This window comes from Euphorbia lathyris, chromosome 8 (genome assembly GCF_963576675.1).
Source record: "Euphorbia lathyris chromosome 8, ddEupLath1.1, whole genome shotgun sequence".
Lineage (NCBI taxonomy): Eukaryota > Viridiplantae > Streptophyta > Magnoliopsida > Malpighiales > Euphorbiaceae > Euphorbia > Euphorbia lathyris.
The window spans coordinates 22,853,526-22,876,722 of NC_088917.1; the positions used below are offsets into that span (position 1 = coordinate 22,853,526).

The window sequence follows — 23,197 nt, forward strand, 5'->3', positions numbered from 1 at the left end:
GGTGTATGTGGTTTTTTTTTAACAAAAATAGTACAAAAGTTTTTAAAATTAAATTTATTCAATGTCAATAAACCACATTTTCGATTTTCCAAAATTACCACTTCAAGAGCTCTTTCTAAAAATTCATTCTCTCCTAACAAACACCTAAATGACTTCAATTGCTTAAAAAATATCACCTATTCTGAAAATTTTCTATTTTAATATCATGAACGGTCAAATTAACATTATCAATAAAGTTCTTAGTTTTGATGTCCTCTGTTTGCAAAAAAAAAAACTATAAATTATCCATTTGCAAATCAATGAAATTACAAGGGCATTTTTTAAATTATCCCTTGATGGTATTCTAAAATTTTAATATTACGAATGGTATTCTAATTGATACTTTTCTAACACGTTTGCAAATGACGAATTTTTTTTGTTCAATAGGAACAAATGAATCAACAGATAAGTCAAACAAGGATTGCAAATAATCTAATTCTGTATTGTTCACTAACAAAACGAATAAATTGTCCAAAATTGATTAATTAGTACAATGTCCTAACAAAATACAATGTCATTTAAAAGTAGGCAAAATCTTTCGTTGACCATTTCCATCTCACTAGTAAGTCAAATGCTATTGCTCATAAAAAATTGCAGTATGAAATACACATCTAAAAACACAAGCCTATAAAATAGTTAACTTAGTGCCACGGATTTCTTTTGGTAGCTCCAATTCTTTTCGAGCTGCTACTTGAGCTCGTTTTCTGCCATGGAAATCATAAAACGAGTTAAAACGCAGATAATCTAGACTAGGCTAAATCGAAACATCCTCATACGTACCGATTTTGACTTCTTCGTCTTTCCTCGGATTCTGTTCTTTTGAGGTTTCAATTTGTATATGCGGACCATCCAATGATGAGTTGTGAATACCTAAGTGAAAAAAAACATGAAATCTCAGTCAAGCAGCAGATTGCAGAGACTTGCAGAAACAATAAGACAGTATAACCCAGGAGAGTAATTGGTTGGATGATTTATTTGATTATTTCGGGTCCTAGCGTAGCTTAAACTCCGAATCTTTCAGAGGCACAAAATAACTGTTTAGGAGTCTGAGTTCTGACCTCCTCAAAATGAGTAAGCTTGAAGTGTTTTTTCCCGATTTCTGTTCGCCTAACTCTATCAAAACCTTTTCCATCTGTTTCCACAAACCTGTTGGCAAAAAGGGTAAAAATGCAGCGTTAGTAGACGTTTAATCCTGAAACGCTTCCCATTGAAAATAAATAGGTTTGAAACATAATCGGACCTGAAATATGAAAGTTTATACATGAGACAATTCAACATGGTTGGTGTAGCTTGAGAATCAATCCGATACTGGCCGTCTCTCTTAAGACAGGAAAACAGGTACATAGTAAATAGTTAATATCATAATTAATATGGATGTTGAAGCAACCCCTAATCTTCGTCAAAAGACATACCACACACGTGCCAAATGATTTACATAGAGAAATTCAGCCCGGTGTGGCATACCATCTTGTTGAAAAAGAATCAATATATAAACAAATTCTTTTAAAACATATGCACCTAAATGGAATAGCTTACCAGATAATCTGGCTCTTTGATATGGGGGAACTCACCCCCTCCAATACGGACCATCCACAGGAACTTATTTATATCGTCACTTGGGTAGCCAACAAGACCTATTCAGTTAAGCAATCCATCAGAATCATTAGTATGTTTTACCTGCAGTTAGGGTGGTGGAGGTGGGAGGAGATGGGAGAGGCTAATCCCGGTGATGAAAGGTGAGGAAAACAAACCTCCAAAGACAACAAGAACATATTTCACATCCAAGGAGTTAAATATTTCCCAGGCTGCCTTTTCAGGGGAAGACATGGCAGTGCCAACTGTTGCAATATGTGTGTTATTCCAAGTGTTGTTGTCGACAATAACAGTTCGGTTAGCCATAGCAGTTGTTTGATAACCATAGTCCCACCATGATGCAACCTGAACGAAACAAAGGTCAATACCGTTACCAGATTTACAAGGTAACAGATACAACTGAAAACTAGGCTGTAAAACACCACTAAAAAATAAAATATCGTGCTTATATAAAGTGAATAATACAAATATCACGATCAAGTAGATAGGAAGCTGTCTTGTCCTAGTCTCGTACAACAACAACAAATTTTACGCCCGCCAAATGGTTGCATGATTTCAACATATACTCTTATGTGAAGCATATGAAAATATCTTTTACTATTTTTAATTTGGAACATCATGCAGATGTAGTTCTTCATACTCATGCTTCTGGAATTTTCAAATTACTACAAGTATGGCATAGGGGGCGTAGAGGTTCTTAATTCAATTGATTACTGCAACAAAATTGCTGTTATTATCAGAAGATTATACAAAACCATGTTTAGCCATTTAAGAGGAAGGCCACAAAAATTTACCAGCATGCAGATTAAAATAAGTATTATGATAAAAGCCATAATAGCAACACCTAGAACAATTAGGTATTAAATATGCATTTAAGATATGGAAGTCATCAAATAGTGGGTACTTACTTTATCATCCACCTCAGTGTTGTGGCTTAGCCATGCATAGGCCTCTCTAAAATCATCAAAGACATGTAAACCACCATCTTGTGAATGAGAAGTCAACACAATGGATGGCGCTGAATACGCTTCTGCCGCCGCCCAGACACAATGGACCTACAAGAACAAATGTTACTTGTATTTCTAGTTGTAAGGAAATAAAGCCTCTAGCAAGTTAAAAGATCGAAGGGGAAAAAACTGCGAATAGAAATATAATTATGGCTGTAAATTCCAAGGAAATACAATTAATCGCTTAAGTTTAATACAACCATATATGCAAGCAATAGGGAGACTTCAGATTCATCCAGTGGGAAAATTAAATGAGCATAAAATTGTTTAGTCCGGATGCTGATAGAGCATCATACATAAACCGACATAAAAGAGAAATGTATTTCACATATCTTTAAAACGAGCTCCATGGAATAGGAGATATGGCAATCCATTTTCTGATATGGAATCACAGATTATGCAGTCATAATTCCATGAGAATCACCAAGAAAATGATGGCTCAGCTGCTTAATATTCTCCAGGAAATACAAAATAGCCAGATGAAGAACGAAATAGTCAAAATGTTGCACATCAGACTAGGAAATCTGAGAATGTACTGTCAATCAAGTACCATACCGTAGGATCAAACAGCAGAGCTTAGGAAGGTTGCAAAATAGATCTTCATTTTTGAGAATCACTAGAAGAATTTCTAAGAGACGTGATGCAAAATTCAGAAAGTAGAAGGCAGGCCAGATAATCTAACAACGCAAGATACTCTAATTACTTGCTATGTTTTCGTCATGGTGAAGCAGATCTACCTGCCTAATGGCAAGTTAATTAAAGCTAACCCCACTGCCCCAAGGGGTAATCAGCTAATGTTCAAAGCTAGACGTTTCAGGTTCGAACCTTGGGGAGGTAGGAGGTAAAAAATTGAGTTGGACTTTAGTGCACCAACCTTATAAAAATAAAATAAAGGTAACTCCAACCTAGTGGCTGGGAGCTATACACACACTTTCAAAGTGCAGCTGCCTGCATCAAATAACTTTCAAAACAAGCCAAGTGCTTACAATTGTCAACAACCAAACATTTGATGCACAACGCGCCACCTATAAAGCAAAACCAAGGAAAATCTTTTTGGAGAAGCACTAAATTTTCAGTTTCTAAATAACTAAAGAACCCTAAAAGATCTTGGCATCCTATGCTTTTGATTCTTTTCTTTTATCAGAAGCAGCATTCCAAATTGGCAGCAGAAACGATTTAGAAAGGAAGATATATAAGATGGGTGTAAAGGTCAAGCAAATATTGGTCCTTATACTTGGAAGGCCCATATCAGGTGTAAATCTGGCACACTTAATCGGCTTCTATAAATACATATCACGCTTTTAGACAAACGCAACCCAATGAATGTTTCTAGATGACATCATATCATTGACAAGTCATTTGCATTATAAAATCACAAATCATTCTGGGAAATAACCATCTACATACCACATAGAAGGCACCAAGCAACACAAGTAACAGAACACCAATAATGGATGCCTCGAAAGGTAAAACGAGAAGCCTCTTTTCGATCCTGGATCTAACAGATGGCTTATCCACAATCTCTTTCTCTTTCTCTTTCTCTTTCTTCTTATTCTTTTTTGAAGGTCGTTCTTTTGCTGGTTCTTTTGCTGGTTCTTTTGCTGGTTCTTTTGCTGGTTCTTTTGCTAGTTCTTTTGCTGGTTCTTCAGTGGTTTCAATCTTTCCAGCATCATCCTGTGATACAGTAGTACTTGAACTAGCATTCCCAGACTAAGAAGTCAAAAGCATTAAACACGTGTTAGTTGTAAGAGTTTAACAACCTTATCAAGGTTGAAAGAACATGAGCCAGAAGTAGATTGTTAAAAGACATGCATACATCAACACGGTAACGGCCTGATACCCCAGGCAGCTGAAATTTAATTGATTGAGTGAGAACACTAAAAGCTTCAGAAAGGGAAATTCCAGACATGATGCATGCTGCTGGAGCAAATACAAGCATCAGACGCACCTAAAATATGCATATGAAAAAAGAACAGAGATCAGACACAACATATATAAAAGCAGAGAAGAAATAAAGAGAAAACTTCTCTCACCATGACTCCAGAAAAATATACTGATGTCACAATATAAAGGACAACAAACGAGCTTGCATCAGATAAAGGCAGGAAGCATGCCTAACAACAAACAGAAACAATGATGAGATATGTGCGCATAAAATTGTAGGTCAAGAGATAAAAACAGAGCTGAGATATGTAACTTACAATAATCCCAGCAGGAACCAAGAATGCTAAGACATTAATGTCCATGAAGTAAGATGGCCATGTTGGGGGTTGATGTTCACTAACACTAGCAATAATTGGTATGTACTTGCTCGCGTAAGTTCTGTCACAAAACAACAATGGGAAATACAGTGTGTAAGAAATTGCATCTGTATTCTTGAGTCGTCATTATGTTTGGCATTGATTGTCAATCTTGAAGTTGTTTACATATAATTTTAGTGATATATTCTGTTTACATCTTTTAAGCCGTAAATCTGTGTTTCAACCTTTTACTTCTTATTCAAAAAAATGGCCACAAGGCTTTATGTTTACCATCTCTTATACATTATTACAGTCTTCAAAGATTCCTAATTATAATTTATGATTTCAGAAGTTTGTGGGAACTGCTGTGACAATTATTTATGACCAGAAAAGACTTGACATGAATGGGACTAGGTACTTACGGATCAAGTAGACTCAAACTGCGTCCACTCCATCCCTTTGTTGGGCTGGAAGCTACCATTGCTATAAGAACTGCCATCACTGCACAGCAGACTGCCCTGAATAATACACAATGCCCAAGGGCAGAGATCATTATCATGTTCTATGACAAACAAGCACTGGATGTATTTAAAAGAAAAGAAAAATCATTCAGAATACTATATACTGCCCCATTACTTTTTGTCCCATTACTTAATTTAACAATAAGGCACATATTACGTACAAGATAATAGAGAGCAGAAAACAGATGATGGTGGAAGCTTACAGGCCAACAGATATAACAAGTGTAACAGCTACTTTATACATTTTTGGTGAGAGAATCCCTTTAATATAATATACAAAAGCCACCACATGGATAATAATGAAAACCTGCAGTAGAAAAATCAGCAACAAGAAAAAGTTAAAAATAATAAAATAAATGATATTGTGTAAACATACGAGGTTAAACATGAAAAGCATAGTGATAACAACCCAAATTATTCTTGAATAAAGAATAAGGGAAAATTAATAGAAATAATGGCAAACCATTATTCCTTCTAAAAGAGATATTTATACATGATTAATGTGGCATTAATGATAATTAATGCAGGGGAGAATATGCAAATAATAAGGAAAATGAAGGAGTCTCTAGCATTATGCCACGCCACGTGGACCATGGTGAGATACGCCATAACGAGATACGCCCGATGAGAGCAAGTAGCGGAGACCCGCCATAGCTCTCAAGGAGAGCGTACATACGCCTTGACGGATCAAAGAATATTATCCCAAGGACCAAAAGGGATATTCATCTTGAGAACGCCGCAAGAAGAACCAGATGGCGGATCTCCACGGTTCAGCACAGTGAGATCCGCTGGCGAACCTATGAGGCGAATCTCCTCTTTCACCTGATTCATCACAGTAACGGCTAACCGCCAACTCGGCCATAAAGATCATTAAATGAATCATTAATAGTCTTAAACCACTAGGTTAAGAGTAACTTGTAACCGCCATTAAATGAGCATTAATGGAGACTTTCTAGTTACCTAGAGGTTACGAATTCCCCAACTATATATAGCCTACATCCCTAGGCTATCAAGGTACACACATTCACTTATTCTTTGTCAATTCAGTTTGCTCTCTTGATCTTCCTTACTGACTTTGGCATCGGAGTGTCCCCGGCCGATCCCAACGGCGCCTCACAGGGACGTGCTCTGATCAAGGATTTTTCCCCGTGTTATCACATAGGAAAAGGAATCTTTCTGAAAGTTAAAATAAAAAACTGACATACACACACACACACACACACAAAAAAAAAAAAAAAAAAAAGCTAAGCCTATCCATACCACATGGATATGGATGCAGCAATGACTTTAAACCTATGTTGCATGAGAACTCTTCTTCATTAGTGTTTCTGCGTTTCATGTACATTTCAATTTCTTTTCCGTTTCTATTACCGTTTCCTAGCTATGTTATTTTAGAAATAACATTTCCCAGTGTCTGTTTCAGTTTCCGTAAAATATAGCTTTAAAGTATAAGAATCTGGCATACTACACTTATAGATAAGCCATAAATGTTGCATATTATCAGCTACAATGATTCAAGCTGCCTCTTTCAATTCACTGAAGGCTCTTGAGATTGTCAAAACGCTAACAGCAAAAGATTGAACTGACACTGAAAATTTGTTGACAAATAACAAAAGCTTAAACCAAGTGAAAGTTGAATCGTCCAAACTCATTAGCCAACTCTTACATTGACATTAATATGTTGTCATAGATTAATATAAAATTAGTATTGGACCTTAACTATCAGCTTAAGCTTTTGGTTCAAATGGTTTCATGATATTGTATCCTCTAAGACCAAGTGACATTTATTGACGGAATTTCAACAAATAGTAGGGTGGGGTGGGCATGTGTTGTACACGCTTCAAGTCCAAGGGAATTCACGTGCGGGGTGTCAAAGATCAATGCAAAATTATTTATTGGACCTTAACCATTAGCTCAAGCTTTTGGTTCAAATATTTATATTAACCTTTGCATAAGTTTATAATACAATATTTTTGTTAAATGTGCAGGTATTACCTAGAATCTCCTAATCAAACAAAATCATATGGCCAGCAAAAACATAGTAGCTTTATTAAAAACGGTAGCACAATCTACCAGTACATCATTTTTCTAAACAAAAGTGAGGTTAAGTGTATTGGTATGTCGAAAATAAATTTGCAAAATTTTTATACACAGCATAGGTCCACCGAAAAATTTCACAGCTTCAACTCATTGAACAAATGAGTCAAATTTAAGAAGTGTTACTCCAACCAAGTGTAAAAATGAGCAGAGCCTAAGCCTGTACTCAGAGCTCATTTAGTAGACAAGACAAGGCTAAGCTTGACTAAGTTCAAATCGATCTTTGTCCTATTGACAAAGATCCTAGCTTAAGATTATATTTTACCTATTTGTCAACAAATTCAAATGTCCAAGGAACGTACAAGGAAAATACAAATTAAATTTTACAAAATAGAACAAAATATTTGTATGGAATTTTGCTTTATAGAGGGAAGGCAGAGGGGGATCACCAGAAATGAAGCAAAATGTTCTGATGTCATGACTGCATTAAAACCAACAACAGGCACCAAAGCAGCCAACAATGTTCCCAAGACAACCTGCATTATGAAGCCATTTTCAAGAAAAGCCAAAGAAAAATATCATTTCTGTGAAGAAAATTGAGTTATCACATCTAAGAAAAACTTTCATCAAAAGCGATGCAAGACAGGTAGAGAGATAAAAAGAAATAAGAAGTTCATAGCATGTTTCTGAAAAAACATCCTTCAAGCTGCTAGCTTAAATATCAAAGGAAACACATTATGTATGACATAATGAAGGTGGTGAGTTGCATATGTTGTGTTAAAATATGATAAATGAAAGAACCTAGCTCAACCCATGTCATAGGTAGAAGAAAAATAAAATTACATTTTAATATTATCATAAATGTAAGCCTTAAAAGATTATCAAATCAATCATCCCCTCCAAGCAACTTCTCCAACCCAGAAATAATAACATATACACGGTGAGAAAAGGTCAGACCTTCATCATATTATACCAGTTTTTCTGCTCAGAGAACCTATTTTTTTGCGCTATTCTGCTATTAATTACCCAAAAGAATGGCAACACTATAGGCACTCTTCAATAATTCTACTAGAACAAAATGATATTTAATTTACTTTGAATTTGATCAAAATACGTGGATACCATAGTTACTTACAAGTGGAGCATATGCAATGTACAACCGGGAAGAGTACCGACCAGTTACAATGCAGAGAAGCACGTGTATCGGAATGAGATTAATTATAAATGTATACCCTCCCCATGAGCACACCTGAAAGATGAAACATACAAGAATAAGCATGTGCATATGATATTTTAGTTTAAACAGCAAATCAACAGTAGCACAAGAAATACCATATAGAAGTATGCCAAAGCATTTAAAGTGGCGTAAAAGAGGGATCCAGTATTCAACGTCTGCACAAAGCATTAAATCAAATCAGAGGTTGATACAAATTATCTAGATGCCAATAAAAATTTGCCTTTTTCAATGACAAGAAAATTGGACAAAATAGAATTATCAGTCAAATAAGCATTTATTTTTTGAAGAGTGGGCTTAATTTGTTTTATCCTGTTAGCACCTAACCTTTATATATAGATAGAAAGTGAAGATTAAAGCAAATATTGCTACAGCTTCATTATCATAACTTCCAGCCACTGATCTTGATATATATGATGGAACCTGCAAACAAAACTGAGTTGTTAATTTATTGGTATTGTCATACTCATGTATTAGGCATCAGTACAGCACAGTCAGCTAAGTTAACAAGCAATCTTGTGTAGAAAAAACATTATCTTCATTTTCATAGAATTTTGTCTAAAACTAGTGGTGATAACCAGTACTGTCTGCAGAAAACATCCACACAAGTCCATCTTCCATGTGGCGCTTCACTGCAGCTACACCAACATTCCCTCCCGGCCAAATACACCAAACTAGGCCAACAGTTCCCTTAGTCCAGCTAAAATCCAGCAAGTTGCGCACCCTTCACACAGTCATTATACACATGCCTAAAACTAAAAACTTGCTAATATTCGCTGACAAACATACAGCTAGGTGATAGGAATTATGCTAATCCTGCTACTGCACTCACAGTAGATCACAACTCTACTAAGCCTAAGACACTAAAGGTGTATAACGTGGGAAATATCATCAGGGGCCTAATGGGAATTGTCAAAGAGTTAGTTATTGTTAGAGGTAGAAAGGAAAAGTGGTTATTTGTTTTTGGTGAACTGTTCTGCTTTATTCTGTTATTTAGTGCTTTCTGTTTTGGAAGGTTGGGCATGTTATTTTCTGGATTGGTTATTCTGCAATTCTACAGGGCTTTATCTTTTGATAGAGAGAGAGGGTATGTACTTTCCTGTGGGGATTGTTCTTCAATCCATTTTGTATTTCTTTAACCTATCAATACCAATCCACTGCTCATTCTGTTCTTCTTTTCTATTACTTTTCCTTGTTGAGTTCTTTCTATAGAAATATCTTTATCCCTAGGCTATATTGACTTAGTGGCACACAAATGAACCTTTCCACATCTATTGTGTTTATATATAAAAGAAAATCAATCACCCTAACGAAACCACAGTTTTCGCCCATCTGTATTTTACTCCTGGGTTGCAATATCAATTGACTAAAGTATTGAAGAAGCTTGTACAAGGTCAGAGAATCTGCTGAAGTTGTTAGGATTTTATATTAAGCTAGACCTAGTCAATTGAGTTTTGAATAAACGTATCTCTTATCCAATCTGTGGATAATATTGTTAGCCAGAAAGTAGGAGTTATTCTTTGAGTTTGTTTCTGTTTGTAAGGCTTTAAATAGCCATTATCTTTTCATTAATAATAGAGCAGATACTTCAGCTTTCTTAGAGAATTAGAAACCCATTATACTTCTATTCTCTACAAGTATGGAGAAGCAATCCAAGATATAAGTAGGGGTACATCAAGGTCTTCATGCTAGCTTTTGATAACCTTACGGTACCACTCTTAAAGAATTTACCAACCAAGTCCGAACTAAAAAGAAGATGAAGAAATCGAAACAAAGAAACAACTTGATCATCTGGTTTCAACTTTAATTTTCATTTCTTGCCACACTTCTATCAGTCACTATTCTACTAGGAATGGCTCACCAGAGAAAGCAGCACAAACCCCACTTCATAAAGTTGCACCTGAATTCATGTCGCTTCTCCATATAACATGCCCAACAAAGTCGTCAAAAAACTTTTTACATTGCTCAATAAAGGTTATTGAGAACAGGCAAATCCAATTATGAACTATAGTTTCTTTGAAGGACACCATGCATTTAGACTGTGAATAATGAATAATAACACAGTCATGTTACATTTCCGAGACTTCTAATCACATTCACACATATCTAACTGACCATACACAAATGATACAGAATCTTGGCACTCTCCTTCCATCTGAACAACAAATATGAGTGAGGATGAATCATTCCAGAAACCAACCACCATAAAAGATAGAGCTTTGCACTGCACCACGCCATCTCAGTATTCTTATAACATAATGGCTTCTCACTGACAAGGTGTCCACCAGCAGAGAAGGCAATCTCATTAAATATTGATTCTTTATACATCAAAGCTCTTACCATCAATTCTCACCAAAAGTGCCAATGATATATCCTCCTAGGGTTAACATTTTCAATGGTACTTTTGCATTCTTCATCTGTTCTTAAACCTAATATTTCATGCTGCAATAGAATTTACCAATACATAATGCTCCCAGAATCCCAGCTAACACCAGCTCATAAATTTGAAAGTGCCATTTCTTTACCAGTTCAACTTAAGAAACAGAAACTAAATAAGAAAGAGACCCGCTACATTTTAGTATCATTTATTAACTCATGAACCAGAATACTTAGGGAGAGAATCAAATGATAAGCTATTCAAGTCATGGAAGACTTGTCAGAAAAAAGATGCCTCATTGCAGCTGTTCAAAAACTCAAAAACATGATTTAACTAATACTTATAAATCTCAAATACCCGTTGTGTGATTTACCATGGCCAAAAGAACTGCAGCTGTCAGACCAGCACCAGAACCTTTAACTTCCTATTAAAAAAACAAGTCTACACCATCAGCAAATCCAAATTCGATACTCGAGAAGAAGAGTTCAATCACATAATAGACAAACCTTGGTCAAAAGGTAAGTAGCCCATGAAGCAAATGCAGAGAAAACCGGTGCAGTGAATACACAGACAGTCTCCACAGATAGAGGAATATTTAGAGAATTCACAAACCTGAAATTGGAAAGTGGTGATTCAAAAGGCCATCAAGCCTTATTATAAATAACACATGTTACTTCAAATGTTTAAATTAGTAGAATATCTCTTACTATCAACTCTTGAGATGCTTACCACCATAGCGTGCCTGCAGTCAAGGTCAAGCCAGGATAAACAGTTCCACCAATCACACGGCCAAGAGGATACCTTTAGTGATATAATAAAAAAAACAAGTGAAAACCCATAAACACCTAAAAATCTAGCACATAGAGTACTAATGGAACTACATGGTAATTTATTGATCATAAAATATAATAATTACCAGGTTCTATCATCAAACCAATTCCAAAAGTCATATATCCCATTCTTCGTTAAGAACTGAAATCACATAGCAGTTAACCAAGTAAAACATTTATGTATCAATAAAAATGAAGTGAAACCAATACAGGAATTAGAATGCTAATCTTTGCACAGTAATAGTTGTAAGAGAAATTGAACCTGAGTGACTCTGTAATTGAAGTAAGGATCAAACTCATGAATCACACTCTCGTATTTTATAACCTGGAAACCAACAATGTAGCAAGTCAAATTAATTACCAACAAAAGAATTGTTTGCTGGAAAAGAAATAAACACTGTTAGACACTCAAAATGCTCCAAGAGAAAATTGAAATTGAGAGGAAAGAAAGAGCTTTAAATTCTTCAAAATTACTGCCTGCTTAAGTCAAAGTCAACCTTTTCATTTCAAGGAGAAAGAATCGAACAATTCATTTCATATTCAGTACAATGTTAAATCAAAAAATGAATTCAAAAGTGTAATACAGTTAACTGTTTAATTTAATTTTGACAAGTCACAGCTATAGAACGCAGCAATCGTATCGTGTTCCTTAATCACTGAATGTGACCGGTAGTGAGAGGATCGGATCTACAAAATTGAAGGAACTTACAGAGAAAAGACGAATCGAGAAAGCGAGAACTCCGATCAAGATGAGGATGAAGAAGGAGAGAACATTGCCAAAAGCATATCGCAAGTTCGTTCCTCCTTGGGCGACCTCAGGGACCGCCATTGAGAGGGAGAGAGAAGCGCAGGGCTTGTGCAGGAGAGGGGTTTTGAAGGTCGTCGAGAGAAAGAGACGACTTTGGAGAGTGATAGAGTGAAGTGCGATGAGCTGATGGGAGTTGGGACAAACGGAGGCGACCTTCTTTGCGGGAACAACCAAATTGACATGCCAAATTACGAAAATGTTCTTAGGTGAATACTTTAGTTGACAATTCTGTCCTTGTTTATCCACGTGGCATTATGTTATTCCCAAATTAGAGGATTGGTTGACATACGTGGTATGCCACGTGGGTTCAATTGATTCGTTGATTTAGTTGTTGGGTTGTAGAAGAACAAGTAATAAGCCAATCGGGTCTAACTCTTTTATGGGCCTATGGCCCATCCCAAAAACCTTCGTTATACATAAAGTTATAAGCTAGAGTAATAATTAACTACACATCGATTTTCATCGGGTCAGTGAATGACCAAGTGAATTGGATCAGATACCGTTAGATCTAGACTTGTTAAAATCATATAGTAGAGATTAAAACAATCTTATGGCTTAGATTTACACCTCCTAGATCTAACGGTAACTGACCAAAATTACTTGGTCATACACTAACCAGGTGAAAACTATTGTTAACCACAATGGTTTTAGTTAATTATGATTGATTGTTCACTATATAATAAATTTACCATTGACTACTCATTATTCTATTTCTCTAACGCTCTCTCTCAAGTTTAAGCATAGATTGATTATGCTCAGTTTAGTATAAATATAATTAATCAGGATTCCTAATAAAGTTTTGGTGAATACGTCTGCAAGTTAGCTTCATGTCCGGACATATGCTGATTATATATACCGTCTTCTAGGTTTTCTTGCATAAAATGACAATCAACCTCTATATGGTTGGTTCTTACATTAATCACGGAGTTATCTACAATATAGATGGTTGTTTCATTGTCACACCATAATTTCATCGGTTTTGTCTGGACAAATCCAATTTCGATATGACAAAGCCATATAAGTTCACATGTGGTTTGTGCATAGTCTTATTCAGATTCTGCACTGAATCTAGAAACCACGGTTTTTTCTTCTTCCAAGAAACGAGATTACGACCAACAAACATATAATAGTCAGTGGTAGAACGTTTATTTGTAAAATCATCAGCATAATATGCATCTATGGAACCTTCTACAATGTGGTGACCATGATTTTGATATAACAGCCTCGTCTAAGAGCACCTTTTTCCTACTACGGGATACCACTATTCCCAAGAAGTATTTCAATTGTCTAAGGTCCTTCATTTGAAAACAAGTACCAAAGAATGCTTATAGGTTCAGTGTTGTTAATATACACAACCAATATAATACAACTAGAACTGGATGTTGAAAACAAAATTGAATGATCATATGCACTCTAGCGTAAGGCAGAATCGCTTATTGCAGCACTAAATCTTCCAAACCATGCATGAGGGGATTGCTTCAAACCATATAATGATTTTCTCAACTTGCACATAGGGATGTAAACGGGGCGGGGCGGGGCGGGGATTTGGTTTCCCATCCCCGTCCCCGCCTAAACAGGGATTCCCCGTCCCCGTCCCCGCCAACTAAATGGGGACAAAAACTGTCCCCGTCCCCACCCCACGGGGATCCCCGCGGGTACGGGCAATCCCCATTTACCCATTTAGTACAAAATTATAAATTATAAATTCAAAATCACCTAAAAATTGAAATGTACCAATACCATATTCATAATTCCATTTAAAAAAATACCAAATCACACAATCACCTAAAAATACCAACAAAATTATCCATGATTCCATTAAAAAGAAGTACCAAATTACATTTAAAAAAAACATTCCTTCATAACTTCGTTTTTTCTTGATCATTCCCGTTCATTCTTCAAGATTGACTTTCGGTTGTAATTGTTGATACCTAACATTAAAAGATTTATAAATGAAAATTAGAAACTACTATATAATAAAACAATACAATTAACTTAAAATTAGTACTTCGTAAATAAATTACCGCATCATCCGGGTCTTCATTATCAATCAATTGATTATATTGAGCAAGAACATCCGTACTCAGACGAGTACCTAAAAAAACAATAAGATAGAGATTTTAATTCAAATTAATCATCATTTTGCAAAGAATAAAATAACACGAAAAGAAAAGAAATTGTTTTAGTTATTTTCAATACCTTTATATTCGCTCCATAACCAATTTTGGGTGCACATCAATGCCTCTATCGTATCCAGTTTAAGTTTACTTCGATGATCACTAACAACCCTTCCACTTGTGCTAAACGCAGATTCTGAAGCCACGGTGGATATAGGAATAGCTAATATATCTCTAGCAATTAATTGCAATGTAGGATACTTAAAAGCTTGTTTCCACCAACCCAATATATCGAAATCCTTAGACTTTCTAAGTATCAAACTCTCTTCTAAGTACGAGTCTAATTCAGACTTAACAACATTTTCCCCATCTGAATCATTATCAAGAAACTGCTCATACGGTTCTGGTTGATAGTATTCCTCAATAGGTGGAAGAATATTGGAAGACTTAGACTCAAAACATGAATTACTAGCATTATCCATCTTGACTCGACTAGCATATTCAACAATCAAATCATCACAAATATCTCTAACCTTTTTGATCCTAAGTTTTGCCTCTTCCTCACCATACAAGATAGGATAATAATACTTCATCAATTTTAGCTTATACCTAGGATCCAACAATATTGCAACACCCATAACACCATGTATTTCATCCCAATACTTGTCAAACTTTGTAATCATGTTAGAAGCCATAACCTCAAAATACACTACACCACAAGTCATCCATCCATTAAGTGCTACTTTAATGTCACATATCTTAGGAAAAAACAAATTGGTAGTTGGATAGTTTGTCCCGGAAAATATTTCAGTGACAACATAAAACAAGTGTAATTTCTTACACATTTCCTGGGCAATATCCCACTCTTCCTCTGACGGGAGACTCTTATATTGAGGATCTTTAAATTGCAAACGCTCAAATGCATCTCTATATGGAAGAACAGACCTAAGCATCAAATATGTAGAATTCCACCTAGTGCTACAATCTATGGCTAACTTTTTAGTCAAGAGAATTTTCAATTGACGCAAAGCTTCTTCAAATTTCTCAACTCTTTTAGGTCCACCATTCCAATAAACAACAGAATCACGAATTTTTTCAATGCATTCATGAATATGTTTCAACCCATCTTTCACAATCAAATTTAGAATATGAGCACAACACCGCATATGCAACAATGACCCTTTCAACAACAAATGTTTCTTTGATAAGTTATCTAAGACCAACTTTATCAATGAATCATTTGTAGTACAATTATCTACTGTCAATGTAGATAATTTGTTATCAAGATTCCAATCCATTAAGGTTTCAGTAAGCACATTACATAACACAGCAGCCGTATGCGGAGTCATCACATAAGCAAACCTAATCAAGTAAATAATAAGCAAACTTAATATCGACAATCTAAAAATATTAACCAATAAACAAGTTTCATAATATAAATTTACCTGATAATTCGGCTCTGTAAACTCCAAGAATCATCAACATAATGTGCTGTAACAACCATGTAACCTTTCTTTTGATTGCTAGTCCACAAATCAGTTGTAATGGCAACTCTACTGTTGTTACTCTCAAATAACTTCATCATTTTGGATTTCTCAAACTCATACAACTTCATGACATCAGATTTAGCTGTAGTACGAGATGGCATCTTGAAGCATGGTTGAAGAGAACTTACAAATACCTAATTTTATTAGTTTAATCAGCTCATGTACATGCAAGTGCTTAAAAAAACATCAATCCTGACTCTTAACTTTAAAATTAGTAACTGAATTCAGCTGACAGCATAAGGATAAAATCTAATTACATTTGGTATTCGATCTATAAAATTCGAATTCCATATCTATAAAGCAACCACCACAATAATTACAAGAGAAAAAAAAGAAAGATATCAGCAAGCATGACGCAATTAGACATGTTTCAAGAACAACGTAATAAAAGCAATCGATCCATCCTAAAATCGTCATTATTATAAAAAAGAAACTTGTTTTGAAATGACTTAACCAACAAATTGCAAAAGTACCAAAACCAGAATCCACTATGAGTTTTCAATTAAAATATTTGGGAAAGTTTTGTTATATACCTACCCTACAAACAAAGTGTAGGCGGCGCCGGCGAGAGGTGGCGGCGGTCGATGTGCGAGGTCGAGGTGGCGTCGTGCGGTGTGCGAGGTCGGGGTGGTGGTGCGAGGTCGGGGTGGTGGCGTCGTGCGGTGTGCGAGGTGGAGTGGAGGTTGAAGAAGATAAACCCTATATTTTCTGGAAAAAGGTTGGCGGCTGGACAGAGAAGATAATGGAGAGAAAGAAGGAGATGAGATAATCAAGACAGGAATCGTGTTTTTAGGTCTACAAAATAAAATAATTGATTTTGAAAAAATTATAATATTTAAAATTTTTAATATGTTTTAATTAATTAGTGAATGGTTGATAAGAAATAGAATTGGTTCAGATGGTTAAGACGTTTGGATGTGTATCAACAGGTTAGAGGTTTAATCCTCCTCATTCACAAGTATATATTTTTGAATTTCATATCTAAACGGGGTTTAAACGGGGAATCCCCGTCGGGGTATTACTGGGGCGGGTACGGGGATCCCCGCGGGGCGGGGATACCATTTCCCGTCCCCGCCCCGTACCCGCCTTCAAGGAAGCATTTTTAGTATCAAACCGATGAAGCTCCCAATTATAAATATCAGCCAAGGAAATGAACAGACGAACACGTTTGGCAACATGAGGAAATGTATCAAAATAGTCAATGTCATATGTCTGAGCATAAGTTTTTGCAACCAAGTGAGCTTTCAATCAAGTAATAGAACCACTGAGATTCATTTTAACAGCAAACACCCACTTACAACCAATAACTTGTTTTCCGTGCGGAAGTGTCACAAGATCCCAAGTATGATCATATTCAAATGATTTTATTTCTTCCTTAATTGCCTTTTACCAACCAGGATGAGATAATACGTTAGTAAGAGAAGAGGGAACAACAATAGAGTCTAAAGAGGCTACAAACGACTTGGAGGAGGGTGACAATGTATTATAAGATAAAAAGCTCTTTTTTCAAGCAGGGAGCTTAGCTTTAGAAAAAATTCCAAGGAAGAGTTCACATAGATAGATAACCCAGACTTGTACTTTCACACTGTGGTGTGGTAGGATATCTTTCTTTCTTTTGATCGAATCTCTTTAGAAAGAAGAAACAGGGTAACCGCAAGTTCAGGTACCTTTCGGAGAGTTGTGGGAAGTTCAAGGCTAGGATATAGAGCTAGGATAGATCTAGGCCGAAGCAGGATGAGGAACACTATTGGTTAAAGTGATAGGAGGTGCAACACATCGATAGTAAAGTTGACGAACAATTGGGCGAGTAGGAACAAAATCCACATGTTGTCTTATAGTATAAACAAGAGAATCATCATCAGAGGTAGGGATGTGCATCGGTTCAAAAAACCGAACCGAAAAATCGAATACCAAAATTATCAAAATAATTCACACAGACACCGAACTGAATAACATATAAAACCGAAATATTCGATGCAGTTTGGTTTTAAACCGAAAAAATTGAATCTAATTTAAAAATAAAAACAATAAATAAAAATCACTATATTTCATATTAAATTTACCTCAACAATAAAAAAAATTTGAAATACTTTCAAAATCTATCCATATTAGCTTACTATCTAAACAAAATTAAACTTGTAAATTCAAATATATGTGTATGTATATATATAAAATAATATAAAATATGTGTAATTCGGTGCGATTCGTTTTTTTACATTTTTTTGTCAACCCAAACCGAATACCGAAATACACCAAAAAATAAAACCGACGCCAAACCGAAGTCATTTTGACACTAACTCATTTGTCTCTAAGTATTTCCGTTATTATTTACTCTAATTCTAATTCGATTATTATTTACTCTAATTGAGTTGCGTTCTTATTTACTACCAATTTCAATACTTACGCCAAATAACTTCACACTAATATTCTAATTATTTACACTAAATTAACGTCAATTACTGAAAAATAAATACAAATTTAATGCAAAAACAATAACCAGACGCTTCGGTAAAGGGTATGGGAAACTCAAACCGCCTGCCTTCTTGGCAGGCGGAAAACGAGTTCCGTCTCCCATTCCGGAGACGTAACTCGCGTTTTCAAACCAAAAACTTGAAAAAAAAACATATCTTGTCATGAATCGGTCCTTTTCCTTTGCCTGGTCTCATTCCCGACATGATTTTCGTCCCGAAATGTGATTTTGAAAGATATTAGAGAGTTGAGAGAATATGAAGGAGAGAATGAGAGTTTTTGGGATATTTATATTAAAAGGGCAAAATTGTCAATGTGGGAGCGGTAACTAGTAAAATGATGCAGTAAATAGCAATTCACATAATTTATTATAGGCATAACATCCATTTGGCTCCTTAAATTTAAGTTTCAAAGTCAATTGAGACCTTAAACTATCAAAATCATCAATTAGATCTCTGAACTAAGTAAAAATTATCAATTAAGTCATCATACTAAACAAAAATCATCAATTAAGTCCTCATCGAAAATCATTCGGTTAAACAGGTTCGGACCCTCTTCTCCAAACTCATTTTGATCCAACATATAGATCATTACAGTCAATGTCAAATAGTCACTGTTTTTTATTTTAAGATAGGATGAGAACCCAATCGATGATTTTGACAGTTTAAGATCCTAATTAACTTTAAAATTTTAGTTTAGGGATTGAAACGAATGTTATGCCTTTATTATATGAATTTAACACTAGTGACCATGACTGGACTTTGAATTCTCAATGACCAAATAAATATAAATTGGAGATTTAAAACATTCTATGTTATAACATATTTAATAAGCCCGTTAGGTGAATCAGGGTCTAGATGAGCACTACCCTGCGAGGAGAAGGGCAGCAGCTTTTCTTACTATGCAATTAGTAGGGAACAGATGATGAACGGAATTATAGGAAATTCAATTCTTTTATTTTGATGAATTTTTAAGGAATTCAATTAAATTGAATTATGTTTTCTTGAAAGCAAAATAATCTAATTAATTTCCGAAAACATTAATTGGAAAGAACTGTAAATCATGTAAAAGTTCAATTGAATTCGTTTCTTTCAAATCCAAACAAAGCCAGAATGAAAAACACATAACTGATTACACTAAATACACACTCAGAGCTACCTATAGTTGACAAAACTGAGAAATAACAGCAACTTTTATTCATAACAAAAATAATCAGTGGTGACATGCTAAAAAGATCTACAAGGTTTTCTGTTTTCCTGGAAATAAAAATCGTTGATACAAATGCAATAGAGAACAATAGCAGTAAATAATTGAATTCCTTAGGACAGTATTAAATTATATCACCAGTTGAAGCAACATGTAATGAACTTACAGTTAATGGCACATACCAAAAATTCACCTGCAAACAACATATGAAGGTGATGATCCACTAGTTCTATCAAAGAGGAAGAAACAAACAAATTCGACCGGTGGCTTGCAGAGAGCTTCAACTTTCTGTAAAAAACAACTGTCCAGGCAAAAAGGTACTGGAACCACAACAACTTCTAAGCAAATACATTTGAATCAATTTGCTGGATATTAGGGAAAATCTGCTTCAGATTCATGGCATAGTTTGGGGATTTTGCCTGCAATAACGGAAGAGCTCGAGAATAAATTACAACATCAAGAGGAAATACCTTCGGAAAACAGTTTCGAACAAGCTTTAGAACATGTTGAAGAAAATGACTGAGAAGTTCTATCATGCATAAGTGCCTTTCTTTTTTCTAGTCTATTCAAAATAGCAGGAAAATAAAAGGGAAATACCATGCCCTTCAGATTCTTTGTTTTCAGTAGTAACCTATGCTATCAAACTATTTACAAAAGAGGAAAGTATTAATTTGTGTTCATCTAAGCTTCCAATTATAAGCAAGTAAATGAAAAGAGCTAATATCTGCTCAGCACCTTTGATTGCATTAGGAGCAGATTGAGTACATGTTCCTATAGGAAAGTAGATGAATACTATTGCATTTATCAATTCAATAAATTATGTAATGATTTCTATGATGGAATATGCTCGTCTTTTGACGAACTTGCCAGAGTAGACATGATTATATTGCTTTCCTTAGTTGAGTATGAACACACGAAAAACAGGAGAACTAGACAATTAGTAAGATAATAATGAGGAAACATGATCAATCAGATTATGATATAGGATGCAGACATAATGAAATATGACATTCAGGATAATTTTAGGTTCTTTAAGTTGCAGATGTTCATACACAAGGATTGTTTTCTAAGTAGATTGTGGTTAGTTTCTCTCTTGAGCCAGCAACTGTCTCAGCAATGCCTTCGAGTGACTCTATTTGGTTGTCATTGAGCCATAGATCTTCTAACCTGTCACCACACGCACAGCCAAGAAGTGAGATCAACAATTGATTATGAGAATAAATACTCTCAGGGGCTGATATGATGATTATACATACTGGGTCAGGTTTTGTATGTCATCCACCGAAGCTAACTTGTTAGATGATACATCTAGTACAGAGAGATTCACCAAGGTAGCCAAGCCTTCCATTTTGGTTATACCGTTATGACTCAGATACAGCTCTACTAAAGCAATGCATTCCTGGAGTGCAAAGAAGAAGAAAAAAACCACATTCAGACTGTAAATTTAATGACATTTTGAGAGTTTCTGTCTCTATACTAGTATGAATAACACGATTTCAAGATTACCTCGAGTCCTTTCATAGAAGTTAAGCGATTGCTTTGCAAGCTTAGCTTCTTGATACATTTCAGCCCACATAAATTAATCGTTTTGATACGATTACGGCCCAGCCACAACTCCTGTAATTTTGTTAAATTCTGCAAATTCTCCATTACCTGAAAGACCAGGTCATAGTAAAGCTTTTAGATTGAGACCATGCCACAAAATAATCAAACTTATAGATTCCTTATATATCCCTCATCCCTCATTTGCATTCAATAAAATGGATGGTTGGAAGCTTTGAACTTTGAATAGATAAAACACTGAAGATATGATGAAAGAACTGACCCTTAATCTGTTGGAACCAAATTCGAGTATTTGTAATTGATGTAGGTGGTCAATCTCCTCCATTGCAGTAACTTCATTTTTTGATACATAGAGTTCCTTCAGAGTATTGGAGACCTTGGCTAATCCTTGTGCGGACTTAATTTCATTGAAAGAAACATCAAAAACCAAAAGACTTTTGAATATGCTAGCATCAGGTATTTTCATTAATTTATTATCTCTCAGCACCAGCTCCTGCCACACATGGAAAAAAAAAAATTCTTAGTCCTGACATCAAAATAATCTATATTGGCTATACTTGGAAATAGAGACTAAAATCAATTTAGTGAACGAATCAGAATGATCCAAAGTTGGCACAAACATGTTGTAAACACTTAACACAAGATTTAACTAATACGAAATAATAATAAAAAATGCAATTTTTGAACAAGCTGATCCAATTTCCTGTCACGCTTTTGATTTAGCAAGAACAAATAAACCAATTTAGAATTGCTGAATGAGTCTGAGAGTGAGAGATAAAACGATTTCTGGCATTTTCTCGATGAAGAACAAAATGTAAGCTAAAACAGTAGTATAAATTAAGTTACCTCGAGGGCCGATAAAGCTTCCCAGCTAGATAAGGGCTCGATCGCGGCATCGTCTATGAGGTTTTGTCGAAATGATAGCTTTTTCAGTTTCGAGAGATGTGCAATTCTACGGTCCAAGCTCGATAAGCGATTTGCGGTCAAGTCTAACTCGATAAGAGCCGGAGATAACTCGATTGAGTCGAGATCATGTAGCTGGAAGCTGGTAAGGTCGAGCTGTGTGCTTGAAAGATCGATTTCAACTGTTTCATTTTCGGCATCGGGATTCGAGTTCCCCGGAGGTTGGGTCTCGGCGTCCATTGGAAGAAGCTTTCCGGTGGTATTGGAAAAGATTTACGGCAACTGAACTCCGACTATGAAATCGCACTTCGACACGTTCTGATTAAAGATTTGGGGAACAAAAATGTCTGAATGGGCTTAGATATCTGGATTTGAGATTATTTAATGGGCATGTAATATGTTCATTTGGTCCGGATCCAATCCCTCAAATTTAAACCGCAATCCATATATATTTTATATATAAACTGAAATATTCAGTTATTTCAAAGATTTATTTGACAGCCCGAAAAGTATTAGTGCAAAAATTAGTAACATGAATGTTTATATTATAGTAATTTGAAGTAAAAATATACATTAAAAGTAGATGAAATGGAGTCGATCCAAATCTTAGTTATTTGCCCATTCGGCTTTTAATTTATCATAGATGTGTTTAAATTTTTCAAACCTTATGATGAACCATTAGTGGAAAAGTTTTATGTATTGCGAT

The 23,197-nt window shown here is 35.3% G+C and overlaps 2 protein-coding genes across 2 annotated transcripts; both read right to left on the reverse strand.

The window, feature by feature from the left end:
* Positions 1-458: 458 nt before the first annotated feature.
* Positions 459-12,841, reverse strand: LOC136202712 (dolichyl-diphosphooligosaccharide--protein glycosyltransferase subunit STT3A). Its single transcript, XM_065993493.1, has 23 exons — positions 12,588-12,841; positions 12,141-12,203; positions 11,965-12,020; positions 11,778-11,849; positions 11,555-11,660; positions 11,422-11,472; positions 8,999-9,094; positions 8,770-8,829; positions 8,573-8,686; positions 7,887-7,973; positions 5,604-5,707; positions 5,302-5,397; positions 4,841-4,961; positions 4,673-4,753; positions 4,456-4,587; positions 4,047-4,349; positions 2,541-2,687; positions 1,791-1,977; positions 1,576-1,673; positions 1,280-1,359; positions 1,098-1,185; positions 820-909; positions 459-743 (listed from the first exon to the last, which is right to left on the reverse strand). Exons 1-23 carry the CDS (start codon positions 12,705-12,707, stop codon positions 681-683), a joined length of 2,415 nt encoding a protein of 804 aa, XP_065849565.1. The 5' UTR covers positions 12,708-12,841; the 3' UTR covers positions 459-680.
* A 7,156-nt stretch (positions 12,842-19,997) lies between these two features.
* Positions 19,998-22,842, reverse strand: LOC136204118 (protein phosphatase 1 regulatory inhibitor subunit PPP1R7 homolog). The gene is made up of 6 exons (XM_065995319.1): positions 22,435-22,842; positions 21,851-22,081; positions 21,532-21,678; positions 21,282-21,424; positions 21,078-21,192; positions 19,998-20,444 (listed from the first exon to the last, which is right to left on the reverse strand). Exons 1-6 carry the CDS (start codon positions 22,729-22,731, stop codon positions 20,364-20,366), a joined length of 1,014 nt encoding a protein of 337 aa, XP_065851391.1. The 5' UTR covers positions 22,732-22,842; the 3' UTR covers positions 19,998-20,363.
* Between the last annotated feature and the right edge of the window lie 355 nt (positions 22,843-23,197).

Coding starts and splice junctions, on each gene's coding strand:
- LOC136204118 (XM_065995319.1), bottom strand. CDS start 22,731: ATGGACGCCGAGACCCAACCTCCGGGGAACTCGAATCCCGATGCCGAA. Junction 22,082..22,434: donor AAGCTTTATCGGCCCTCGAG/GTAACTTAATTT, acceptor CATGTGTGGCAG/GAGCTGGTGCTGAGAGATAA. Junction 21,679..21,850: donor TTGGTTCCAACAGATTAAGG/GTCAGTTCTTTC, acceptor CTGGTCTTTCAG/GTAATGGAGAATTTGCAGAA.
- LOC136202712 (XM_065993493.1), bottom strand. CDS start 12,707: ATGGCGGTCCCTGAGGTCGCCCAAGGAGGAACGAACTTGCGATATGCT. Junction 9,095..11,421: donor CTGCAGTTCTTTTGGCCATG/GTAAATCACACA, acceptor TTTTGTTTGCAG/GTTCCATCATATATATCAAG. Junction 4,350..4,455: donor CAGGCCGTTACCGTGTTGAT/GTATGCATGTCT, acceptor TTGACTTCTTAG/TCTGGGAATGCTAGTTCAAG.